The 13,826-nt window shown below is 34.8% G+C and overlaps 1 protein-coding gene across 2 annotated transcripts in view; it reads right to left on the bottom strand.

Moving 5' to 3' along the window:
- The window catches only part of Btbd8 (BTB domain containing 8), a 91,211-nt gene that overhangs the window by 15,149 nt on the left and 62,236 nt on the right, over positions 1-13,826 (bottom strand). Inside the window, exons 1-2 of one of the 2 annotated variants that reach the window (XM_010644932.3) lie at positions 1,446-1,551; positions 510-692 (exon numbers count right to left, since the gene is read on the bottom strand). In XM_010644932.3, the coding sequence (XP_010643234.1) occupies positions 510-665 (156 nt within the window). In that variant the 5' untranslated portion in view covers positions 666-692; positions 1,446-1,551. Of the gene's footprint in view, positions 1-509; positions 693-1,445; positions 1,552-13,826 lie in introns of those variants that run through there. The other variant, XM_010644931.2, reaches the window with a different exon arrangement.

The following is a 13,826-nucleotide window of genomic DNA, read 5'->3' as shown; positions in this document are numbered from 1 at the left end:
AAATGTACTAATAAAAAGAAACGGTATTTGCGATTCTCCTTTCCGTTGCTAAAAAAATCTGCATACACACATATATACATACATACAAATACACTGTTCTTAAGAGCTAACATTTCTCTCATAACAAAAATCTAGAAATAATCAGTTTTAAAGACAGTTAAGTAGTTCCTGGTAAGACAGGGAATCTCCCATGGACCATAATTGTAATAATGAGCAAAACATTACCTTTACACCTTCGGTTTGTAAAACGTGATAATGAAGACTGAGAGCTAGTGTTGGCCAGAACTGCCATGTGCCTTGCCAGGACACTCAAACCTGTCCCTCCTGCCTTCCTTATCTCATAAGCCAAAAACACTGTCCATCACTGCTCTAAATCTGATGCAAATATGCCATCTGCTATGGAATTTATTTAAATCACACTAATGTAATCAAAAGCAGCCTACATTTATCTACATAATGAAAATCAGAACACAAAGACAGAACTAAATATATGATTTTAGACATAGTACCTGTAAGAGAAGAGTGAAATTTTCACTATGAATGATCCCGGAGAAATTTTCTACGATAAATGCAACGCATTCTTCCTGGAGCTGAGATGCCATGGTCAGTGCTGCTTCTGTCCACTTTACTCTGGGTAAACTGATGATTAGCCTATCACTCTCCATCAGAAGAAAAGCAGCATTTTTATCATTCTTGGAATTAAAATAAATAGACAAGTTAGGTGCTATTACTGTTCACAAAATAAACTTTCTAAGCAATTAAATGTTTTTGCTTTCTTGTGATATTTCTTACAAAAAACAAAAGCCCAAGTAGCTAATATTTTTGTCATCATTTTTACCTATAAAATTTTTTCATTCATGCAGAATTACCCCAAGGAGAAAAGTGAGCTGGGAATGAAACATTTTTAAACCTGAGAACAAAATTGTAAAGGGAATTAAAAATTCGCTTCACTACTGAATTTATTTGTGTGCCTATTCATGCCATGATTTCATGGCTACATTTTTATGGGTTTAATTCTTTTCCAACTATAAAATGTATGTTTATGGTTGAAAAATTAGGCTAAAAATCACACATAATCCTCAGTGGCTTTCTTCCTCTTCTCTAATTCTATTCTATTTTTGGTATTTCTTCATTTAATGATTTATTTTTATACACAAGATAAAATGTTCACAAATACGGATTCTATGGAAAATGGAATGACAACTCATGAATATCATGTGCTTGAAGGTTAAAAAAAAAGGTGAAATTATAAATTACTCAATCTTGGGCCAGAGATTTAGCTCAGTGGTTCGGTGGCCTGCCTTGCAAGTGCAAGGACCCGAGTTCAATCCCTGGTACCACAAAAAAATAAATAAATAAAATAAATTACTCAATCTTATTCATGTTTGATTTCTAGTTATAAAAACAATGTTGAGTAAATAACAAATTAATGAATAAATAGTTACCTGAGAGACTGTAGTAAATTAAGAGGAAAACATGACCACAAAATCTTTGTAGCTCCATTAGTCAAGAAGTAGAATCTATTATCTCAGGCCTCATCTTTTCACTTGCTCTAACTAACAGTGGTGGTGTACAAATTCAAAAGCTTCAAGAGCCTCCCAGCTTCTGTATTTACTTCTCAGAATTCTGAGACCACTAAGTGATGAAGAAGCCTGGTTAGAAAGACCAAATAAAGTGAGAGACTCAGACTCCAGCTGAACATAGCTATGGGAGTGAACTCAGGCAAGACCAGGGAAAGAATTACCCCATCAACCCAAAGAATAGTGAGAGATAATAAATTGTAGCCATCTAGTTGTGAAGTGGGTTTGTTACTTCAGCAATAGACAACTAACAAATCTGGAAATAGAAGGAAATTCTTAACATGGACTGCATGATGTAGACTGCATATACTCTGTATTGTTCAGATCTCAACAAAAGCATTCTGTCTCCCTGTTCCTTTCACCTACATCAAATTCCTTTTATATATGCTATCAGAGAATATCTTTTCTTCAATTAATTCATTTGTAATTATTCAAACATGAGCATAACTGATTAATGTCAGTTTCCCTTCACTATACTGTATGTTCAGTGAGAGTGAAACCATGTCTGTAAGTTAATTTCTATGACAATGTAACTTTAATCCTTGAACACGGAAACTTAAAATTTTATTCATTTAGTAAGAATTTGTTTAAAATGTATTATGTACTTCCACAGCTGTGCTTGAGTTTTAAAAACCCTACTTTGCCATAATTCAATTATTTTTTTCAGTACCATTACTCTTTTCTCTTGTGGTTACCTCCTGAGTAATTGCATAATTACTAAGAGGCTTAGGTAATAAACCAATTTGTCCTACTGCAGGTACTGCTCTGGGCAGTGGGGCCAAATACAGGATATGCAAATAAATTTTTCAGGTATCTACAAAGTGCTTACTATATACATAATGTTATGGGCCATTATTTTTTAAAAATACCATCTTTTTATTAAAATATATAGTTTTCTCTCCTCTCTCCCTCCCATCTTCTCTGTCCTCCTTCCTGTACTGGGGAATTAACCTCGGTATATATGTATGTATATGAGGTAAGTGCTCTACTTTAGAGCTAGATCCCCAATCCTACAATATAATTCATAATTTAGCTTGGAGTTTATTAGAAAAATAAAATATGGACAAAGATGATAAATAATCTTTGTCCATATTATCTAAATATATCACAAACACTAAGTTTTATAGTATCTTGAGATTCAAAGAAAAATATAATACTTCTTACCAAACATAAAATTCTAACTCAATAGCTAAGATAATCCCAGGTTTCCAGACTGTTTAAAGGATATTACTAGAGACAGTTTTCCTCTCTTTCATGTCCCCCAAACTACTCATTTTCAAACCAAACCTCTATCTTTCCAGGTTGATTTTATGTATATATAAATAATAAATATAATTTTCCCTTATTTAAATGGTCATTAATACACATACTACTCTGTACCTTGCCTTTTACACTTAGCATACATCATAAATATTTTTATTACTGTACAGAGGGCCCTTATATTGTTTTAATAGGTTAAATCCCAGCACTGTACACAGTAAAGTACAGAATTGGGGTATAGTATCCCATGTAGAGCAGCAGGAAAGCTTCAGGCTAGAAAGTGAGAAAGTGTGATATGGCTAAGAAATCTTGCTTGTTTCAGGGCAAGACCAAACCCAGAATAATCTAACAACCTGGAGCCACTGAGAACAGAGATGGTAGTTTGGGTTGGGAGTCAGCATAGTCTCTTTCCCTGGCTCAGTACAAAGTAAGGGAATAAAAGAGACCAGTGCTCAACTTCTCCCTGGGGAGAGAAAGAAGTGAAATGTATATCTAAGTTCCAACTTGGCTGGAGGCTGTCCAAAAGATAAGACTCCTGTCTTGCCTGTTTTGAAGTGCTGATCTGACCTAACCACCTAAGGACCAGTACAAACAAAAAATGGTGGATATATTGGTGAAATTAGTCACCATAGCCCCTTTCCCTGGGTTAGTAGACTAAACATGCAAAAAAACAAAAACAAAAACAAAGCAATGCAAACACCAGAGAAATCCTGCCTTCTTAGGGAGAGAAAGAGATGGCAGGGTTGTCCAATGATCCAACTTTTCTGGGGGCTACTAGAAGAACTAGCTTCAGTCTCACTTGATTCAGAATACTTAATGAGACTTAACATACATACACCTTATACCTAGGAATTGTAAGAACAAAGACAGTGGGCTGGATTAGTAAGGAAAATCTGAGAAGATTTTAGAATAAGACTTGAAAGACAAAATTACTCCTTGATCCTTGGGCTACAGAATGGCTATTATTTCGCAGAAATAAAAACAACATTAGGGCTGGGGATTCAGCTCACTGGTTTAGCCGCCTGCCTCCCAAGCACAAGGACACAAATTCTATCACTGGTACCAAAACAAAACAAATAAAAGACAAAAACATTAACTTCGTAGGTAACTGGGTACTTAGTCATTGAGAAGTACCATTTTTTTTTCAGCTTTGAGTTTATTGGTACATTTTAGGGATACAGTACAGTTACATTCATTGTTGGGATCTTGTACCTCTACATGAGAAGTCTTGATTCTCATTTTTTCACCCTACCACCTCACCCCACAAAGAATGGCTGCTATCAAGAAATCACACAATAACTAATGTTGGCGGGGTTGTGGGGAGAAAGGAACCCTTCTCCATTGTTGGTGGGAGTGCAGACTGGTGCAACCACTATGGAAATCAATATGGAGATACCTCAAAGAGCTGGGACTAGAGGTTCCATTTGACCCAGCCATCCCTCTGCTGGGTATCTTTCCAAAAGAACTAAAAGAATCATATCACAGTGATGTATGCGCACCAATGTTTATAGTGGCACAGTTTGTAATAGCTAAAACTTGGAAACAGCCCATTTGCCCATCAACTGGAGACTGGATAAATAAGATATGGTTTTTCTATAAAATGGAATATTACTCAGCCATAAAGCATGAGAAAATAGATTCATTCATAGGAAAATGGATACATATTGAGGATATACTCCTAAGTGAAATAAATAAGTCACACATATGTAAATACTCAATAGTCTCTCCGGTGTGAATAATCTGCAATAATACATAAGAGCCTAATAAGATTACTGACATTGTGAAATGGGAAGAAAGGAGCTAAAGGTGTAGGGAAGGTGGGATGGGTAGGGGAAGGGTAATAAGGGAAAAGGGAGAAGTGCCATTTTGAAAATAATTTTTTTCCTGAGCAGAAGGTCTCTACAGAGAACTTAAAATATTCAGTAAATCATGTTATAAACAGATGTGTTGTAATCCAGGCTTTGTTGTTCCATTTATAAAGCACAGACAGAATAGATTTTTAGTACAATTCTTAAGGGCCCTAGGATTTTCAGAATGGTAAATGAGCACTGCCTTTCAATTAATCAGCTACATTAGTCCCTAACAAGAGAATCAGCATATCATTTGAAGCTTTTAAAGTCAGGCACTGCAGTCTCTTTAGCTATGAAAGCCCTTGATGGCATCTTCTTCCTGTACAAAGCTGTTTACATTAAAAAAATTTTTGTTTGGTGCCTGCCTGTAATTCTAACTACACAGGAGGCCAAGGCACAAGGATCTCAAGTTCAAAGTCAACCTAGGCAACTTAGCAAAACTCTTATTTCAAAATTAAAAAGCCTGGGAAATAAAAAAGCCAGTGTAAAGCACAGAGTTCAATCCCTAATACTGGAAAAAAAAAAACATCCAACCAGAATAAAACAAAAACTCCCACAAAAATAAAAAACTTGTTTAAGCCACCTTCATCAATTGTTTACCTAGTCTTCTGTATAACATGCTGCAGTTTCTACATCAACACGTTTCTTCCCCTTGCATTTTTATGTTATAGAGATGATTTCTTTCCCTAAACTGCAAACCAATCTCTGCTAGCTTCAAGTTTTTCTTGTACACCTTCTTTACCTCTCTTCTCAGCATTCACAAAATGGAAAAAAGTTAGGGTCTTAAGCCTGATTAGACTTTGCCCTTGAAAATATATTGTGGCTAGTTTGATTTTCCATCATCAGCAATAGTTTTGCTTATCATTTCTGTGTTCTGTAGGGTAACAGGTTTTTAATCCTTTTTTTGTTTTGTTTTATTTTGGAACAGGGGATCGAACTCAGGACCTTGCGCTTATGAGGCAGGTAGCAGAACTACTGAGCTAAATCTCTGGCCCGCTAGGGTAACAGTTTTAAAGTTCTTCAAGGAATTTTCCTGTGCATTCACAACATGTCTGTCTGATACAAGAGACCTGGTTTTCAGCCTATCTTGGCTTTCAATATGCCTTCTTTACTAAGCTTAATCATTTATAGTTTTTTATCTGAAGTGAGATACATGTGACTATTCCTTTTACTTGAACACTCAGAGGCTACTGTAGGGTTATTAATGGGCTTAATTCCAATATTATTTTTTCACAGGCACTAGGGAGGACTGAGGAGAAATGGTGAGATAACGGGGCCGTGGAACAGAAGACATACAACATTTATTAGGTTTGCTGTCATCTTATGAGTACAGTTTGTGATACCAAAATAATTACAAAAGTAACATCAAAGATCACTCATTATAGAATAACAGATATAATGAGGAAAAGTTTTGAAATGCTGTTAGTAATTAACAAAATATGACACAAAAGTGAGCATGATATTGGAAAACATAGCACTGAAAGACTTATTTGACACTGGGGTACCATAACCCTTCAATTTAAAAAACTCCAAATCTACAAACGATAATAAAGTGACACACAATAAAATAAGGTATGGTTGTATGACTTACCTCAAAGAATTCAAAATAATCATCCTGATGATGATGACTAAGGTTAGGATGGTAATGTATAACAAAATGATAATTTCAACAAAGAGAAAACATTTACTTTTTTGAGACAAGGTCTTATCTAGCTCAGGCTGACTTTGAACTTATGAGAACTTGCACAAAGGATCAAAAACTGGGGTCTTGTATCAAAAAGTTTTGCAGTGCAAGAGAAACCACCAACAGAGCTAAGAGACAACCTACAATGTCGGAAAAAATTTTTAACAGCTATTCCTCAAAGGACTGACATGTAGAATACATAAAGAACTAAAAAAAAATCAGACCCCCCCCAAATAAAAAACCTGATTAAAAAATGGGCATCTGAAAGGAATTCAACACTTTTTTTGAGACAGGGTCATACTATGTAGTTCAGTTCAGGTTGGATTTGAACTAACTATGTAGCCCAGGCTGGCTTCAAACTCAAGTTGATCTTCCTGCCTCAGCCTCCTAAGTGCTGGGATTATAGGCATGTGCCACCACACCTGTCAATCCACTAAACATTTTAAGAACTAATACCAATCCTTCACAAACTTAAAAAACTGAAGAACAGGAAATATTTCCAAACTCATTTTACAAAGTCATCATTAATTTGAAACCAAAGCCAGACAAGGATGATCCAGAAAAAGAAAAATTATAGGTCAATAGCTCTGATGGAAGATTTAAATATACCTCAATAAAATACTAGCAAACTTAATACGAGAATGCATCAAAATGTGACCAACTGAGACTCACCTTTGGAATGCAAGGATAATTTGACACATGCAAATCAATAAACATACAAAATCAACAGAACAAAGAATATCACCTAATCATCTCAATAGATACAGAAAAATTATGTGGCAAAATTAAACTCCTCTTGTGATAAAAATTCCCGACACACTAGGAATAAAAATATAATATCTCAATTAATAACAGCCATAAAGTAGGATCCTATAGCTAGCATTATATGCAAAGGTGAAAAACTGAAAGCTCTTCCTTTAAAATCAGAAATAAAAAAGCAAGGATGACCATTCTCTTCACCTCTACTTAACATAGTTGTGGAAGTCCTACTCAGAACAGTTAAACAAGAAAGAAACAGGTATTCAAATTGGAAAGGGAAAATAAAGTTATTTCTATTTGCAGATGACATGACTTTATATTTGAAAAACTCTATATAAAGACTGTTGAAAACTATTAAAACTAATAAACAGTAAAGTGACAGGATAGGAAATTAACATGCAAAAGTCAGTTGCATTTCAACTAACAATAAATTATCAACAAATTAGGAAAACAATCTTATTTACAATAGCACCAAATAAAATACTTTGGAGTAAAATTATCTAATGTGGTGAAAGACATTCATGCGGAAAGATACAAAACACTGGTGAACGTAATTAAAGAAGATATAAATCAAAAGATCTCCAATGTTCATACTGGAAAACTTAACAATGTTAAAATGTCCAACTAGCTAAAGTGATCAACAGATTCAATGCAATCACCCTCAAAACCCCAATGGTATTTTTTCCAGAAATAGAAAAAAATTATAAAATGCATATGGAACCACAAAAGACTGTGACTAGCCAAATCAATCATGAGAAAGAACAAAGCTGGAAGTATCACATTTCCTGATTTTTAAAAGTATTATAAAACTATAATCACTAAAACAGTATGGTACTGACATAAAGACACATATAAAAGACCAATGGAACAGAAAGCCCAGAAATACAACCAGACACATACAATCTTTGGTCTTTGACAAGATGCATTAGCCAGCTTTCTAGTATAGTGACAAAATACCCGAGACAAACAACTTATTAGAAGTAAAAGTTCATTTGTCTCATGGGTTAAAACGTTTCAGTTCATTGTTGCTTGGTTTTGTTCTTTGGGCCTGTGTTAACATAGTACATCATGGCTGAAACACATGGAAGACAAGGCCTATTTGCCTGGTAGTGGCCAGCAAGCAAACAAGAGAAACAAGAAGGGGGCAAGTGTCTCAATAATCGTATTAAGGGAATCCTCCCCTTGACCTAACATCCTTCCACTAAGTCCCACCTATGAAGAGTGCCACAGGCTGGGAACCAAGTCTTTGAGGGATACCAAGATTAAGTAATGGGAAAAAAAAAGTCACCTCAACAAATGGTGCTGGGAAAACTGAATATGCATATACAAAAGAAAGTGGTCCTTCATCTTTTATTATCCACAAAAGTCAACTCAAAATGGATTTTAAAAATCTGAGACTCGAAACTCTAAAATTCCTAGGAGAAAATGTGGAAAGCTTCATGATATTGGCATTAACAATGATTTGATGGTTATGACAGCAAAGGGCAGACGACAAACAAAACACAAAAAAGAGACTACATCAGGACCAGGGATTTCGCTCAGTGGTTCCACTGCCTGCCTTGCAAGCACAACGACCCGAGTTTGATCCCTGATACCAACAACAACAACAACAACAACAAAAATTTAAAGAGACTACATCAAATTAAACAACCTCTTAAAACAAAGGAAAAAACATAGTAAAAAGACAACTAATAGAGTGGGAGCAAGGGGTTAATTCAAGAACATTTAAGGAACTCTTCCAACTGAATAGCAAAACAACAAAACTAATACCTCCATTAAATATTGAGCTAAAGACTTGAAGAAACATTTCTCAAAAGAATATATACAAATACTCACAGGCATATGAAAAGGTGCTCAATATCAAAATTATGGAAATGTAAGTTCAGGGTACTACCACACACATATTAGGATGGTTACTATGAAGCCAAAAAAAAAAAAAAGACAGGGTTGGTGAGGGAGAATGCAAAACAGTGCAGCTGCTATGGAAGAGGAGTTCCTTAAAAAATTAAAATAACTACTATATGATTCTATAATATAGGTATTTATTCAAAAGAAGTAAAATTAAGTTTTGAAAAAATACTAGCATTACTATTATATTGTTCAGCTTTTTGTCACTGTGACCGAAGTCCTGTCATAAAAACTTAAAGGCACATCCCACTGACCCACTTCCAACTGGGCCCCTCATCTTCACAGCATATTCAGCTATAAACATTAGTGGATTAATCTACCAATGAGTATAATATCTCTATGACCCAATCATCTGTCCAGGAATCTCTTATTCTGGTTAAATTGACAATTAATATTAACTGGCATATGTTCACTGTGGCAATATTCCCAGTGGTCAACATGTAGAAGTAAACTAAATGTCCACTAATGAATAAATTTTAAAAAGTTGACATATACTTGTACTTATAGTAGAATATTATTTAGCCTTAACATTTTTGTAATATGTAACAGTATGAGTGAACTATGAAGGCATTATGCTAGTGAAACAGGTCAGTCACAGGATAATCACATGATTTCATCTACACGCTGTATCTAAGATAGTCAATCTCAGCTGAGTATGGTGACATACACTTGCAATGTCAGCACTCAGGAGGCTGGGGCAGGAATATCATTGTGAGTTCAAAGCCAGCCTGGACTACACAGTGAGAGACTGTCTCCAAAAAATGTCAATTTACAAGATTAGAGAATGAGATAGTGGTTGACAGGAACACAGGTAGAAAGAAATGTCTCTCCATATTGCTATCAATGATCATAAAGCTTTAGTTGTGCTAGGGGAATAAATTCTAGAGATTTGCTGTATACTGTGTCTATAGTTAACACTACTGTATTTTACACCCAAAATTTGTTAAGGGGCCGAGGGTATAACTTAGTGGTAAACTAATGTGTGCAGGTCACTGGGTTGAATATCTAGCACCAAAAAATGGAAACAAAAAATTATTAAGAAGGCAGATTTCATATCAAATGTTTCTATAAAATAAGGTTGAGGACAAATGGTAAACAATAAATGTAAAATAATATTAATGAAGTAGAATGCCTAGGTATAATTTGTATGTAAGATGAATTATCTTCCACAGAAAATAGAAAAATTAAGCATTGGTCATAAGCAAATAAACAAAAAAGAAATTTCTGACAATGCAATTTATTATTTAGTTGATATTGAGTGTAAAAATGTAGCAGTTTAGAATTATTTTTAAAAATGACATTATTAATGTGTACTTATTAAAAGATATTCCAAAAAACCAACTTGTGACTATTTTAAAAAAAGAGAAAAGAAGACTGCTTATTCTTTCTTTCATTTTTCTGGCTATTTCACATCTGAATTTGGAAAAATTAAAAATCATCCTATTTTCTATAAATACAGCTAACTATATTTAATTTCTATAACAAAATATTAAGAATCAGTTATATTAATTTTTCTTAAAACTTGAATATTCTCAAAGACAGACAAAATTTCAAAATTTCACAGTAATCACCACAATGTCAGAAGTCTATTGATCAAATTGGGTGTTTGGCTATTCTATCATCTTTTTATCTGTCTTCAAAGGAAGAATCAAGCATTTACAAAGCTTATAATGACCTAATTAGGCCTATAGAGCCAAAACAAAATAGTAGAGCAGAAAGAAAGGCACAGTGAGAAGGGCTTAATTTTCAGTTAAACTCATATACCACTTACAAAAAAATCATTACTAAGGTATTTATATAAATCCCTCCCAATATGGACTTACATGTCCCCAGACTTACCTTTTCTCATTCCAGATACAGCACAACAGTGACACTACCAAGTCTCCAAGTTCCCGGACACATTTTGAATCTATCAGGAATACCCTAGCCTACTTCCTTATTTTAAAATTGTACTATTTTCTCATTATTCCAATCAAAATGATTAGTCTCTGTGACCCTATGCACACACCTGAAGTATAAATTATATCCATTCATTCATTAATTTATCTATTTGACACTATATACTGACAGCTTAATATGTGCTAAGCACTGTTCTAAGGCTGGAGCTTTCAATGGTAAATAAAATTGACATAGAACTTAATGCTAATACCTTGTATAGACTAAGTTATATTTTACTGAGTTGTTTACATGCCTATTCTTACATCAATTTGTAAATTTCTTAAAGCCAAGGCCCATACTCAAGAAAAAAAACTGCCTATGTTGAGCACTTAATCATATTATCTTATTTCATACATAAAAGTATTTGAACTGTAATGTTTTGAACAAAATTCTACTAAATATAGGTACTACTACAAGTAGTAAATAATGATTCTATTGCACTGAATTAGAACTGGGACAATGCCTTCATGAACAAGAACTGTTCAGACAAGGAAACTAATACAAAACAGTACACAACAAAACTATGAAGTTCTTTAGTAGCTTAAACACAGATTTAGATTTATTTTTCACAGTGGCACTTCACAAGCTGATAACCTATACTTAACTTTCCTAGATCTAGATGTATCTTCCATGTAACCCAGTCTGATGTTATCATTCAGGATCCAATCAGAGAAACAGGACTACTAGGAAGTACTGGGGTATGTGTGTGTATGAATTTGTTACAGGAATTTGACCTTACACAATCAATTGTGAGTATGGCTAAAGAGCCCTTGCATCTGATGATATAGTTAGAAGTCCACAAGACAGGCAGTTGAGAAGGCAGAATTAATGCAAAATGAAGGAGAGGAAGGCCAAGTTGACACCAAAAGCACCAGCTGGAACCCCAAACAATGAATTCACATCAGTCTCACCGTCTAACCTGGGTGAGATGTGTATGCCGTAGGAGATGCTGGTGCCTTTCATTATGGAGGTAAATACAGACCTGGCTCAGGGGTAAGAAGCTGAAGCAAAGTGAGCCAATAAATAAGTACCAACATGAAAGACGTAAAAAGCACCTGCTCTAATACTTCTATCTTCCAAATCTCACATTAAACCGATTTTTGTGGTCACTCTAACTGGAAATATGCACAGATGAAAAATTCTAGGAAGTGTAGTTCAACCCAGCCAGGCTAACATGTTACGAAGCTAATAGTTGACCTCTTGTCAACTTGGCACCCATACATATATCTATAAAATCATATGTAAGTAAAAAATAGAGATAATAACAGTTATGTTTGCCTAAAATGATACAACTAACTCCTATTCAACAAACATACTAACTTTTTCCTAAAAGAAAAGCTACAGTTATTTTTTGTCTTTGCGTGATATTCATTCCTCCTCAAACTGATTCAGTTTTCCCTGATTTTAAAGAGATTCAAAATTAATGATTATAATTAATATGTCTTATATTGGATAGTAGAGGAATGAGAAATTAGGGAAAAACAAATATTTAGTTAATATATAGATGAATATTTTCCTGTAAAAATGTATATGAATACTATATATTTATATCATAATTTCTACAGTGCTCTTTTTTGTAACTGGTACATTTTCATAGCTGCTCTTTATAACTACTTTCTTCCACTACCCATTCCATATTCCCTTTGCCTTCAGCAAGTATTTCTGTCGTTTCTAGTTCCTTATTTGGTAGAGTGGCCCAAATTTTCATTATCTGCACTACCTAAATTAGATTTGTTGTAGTTTTTTTTTTTATTATTGATTTTATTCAGAGAACCTGGGAGTAATGCAGTCCAGATGTGGTTTTCCTCCTGCACACTGTATAGTAACAATCCAATATCACCTTAATATTCAGGCTCAACCTATCAGTGTTTCTCCTCTCTTTCGTATGGCCTTTCCTGAATGTCAGGAGGTACATTTGCAATTTCTCTCAAATAACCCAGATTGGCCAGAGGAAGGCAGTCTCAAACTTTCAGTTCAGTGGAATCATTATTGGGTCCCTCTTTGGAGGTTCCTCTCTTTGGAACTAAGACCTCTAGATCAGCAGAGCCCAAAGTTAAAAGTACAGGAAGCAAAAATTTTGCTAATAGAATACTAGAAATAATTTCACATGGAAACATTCCCATTTCTACCTTGATTTCTGCACTCCTAAGTTGTGGCTATGGGGGAAATATTGCTTTAAATCACAAGTAGATTTAGACCACATCTTATATCCACTGTTTCAGTACCACAGGAATTGCCACCTAGCTGGTACTGTTATTGGGTTTTCAAAAGGCCACCTCTCCATTCTATTAAGCCAGCTGCTTCAAGACAATGAGAAATCTGATAAGTCCAGTGAATTCTATGAGCTTGGGCCCACTGCCATAATTTATTTGCTATGAAATGAGTTCCTTAGTCATTGTGATGCTATGATGAATAATATATTCTGTAAATCATGAACTGCAGTTTCAGCAGAAACATTATGAGTAGAGAGGAAAATCGCAATCCAGAGCAAATGCTGTTCCAGTGAGAACGTAGTATTGCCTTTTCTTGATAGAAGTTGTCTGGTGTAATTAGCCTGGCACTAGGTAGGTGGCTGAACCTCTTGAAGAATGGTGCCACTGAGAAGTTTCAGTTTTATGTCCAGATTCACTTTGGTAAGTCCACATTGCTAAGCCAATGCACAACCACGATCTCTGGACAACCAACATATACCTCCTAGCAGTTCTAACTCTCTGCCTGAACCCTGACTGACTTAGTACTAAGAGTGGTTTCAGAGAAACATAAATTTAAGTCTAGGCTCTTGGAATTGGTTCTGGGTTATCTGGAATTCGTTTTCTCATCTTTGTTTTATAATAACATACCATATAT

Source organism: Fukomys damarensis, unplaced genomic scaffold (genome assembly GCF_012274545.1).
Source record: "Fukomys damarensis isolate Sample0158 unplaced genomic scaffold, DMR_v1.0_HiC HiC_scaffold_33, whole genome shotgun sequence".
NCBI lineage: Eukaryota > Metazoa > Chordata > Mammalia > Rodentia > Bathyergidae > Fukomys > Fukomys damarensis.
This window is presented reverse-complemented; position numbering and strand designations above follow the sequence as displayed.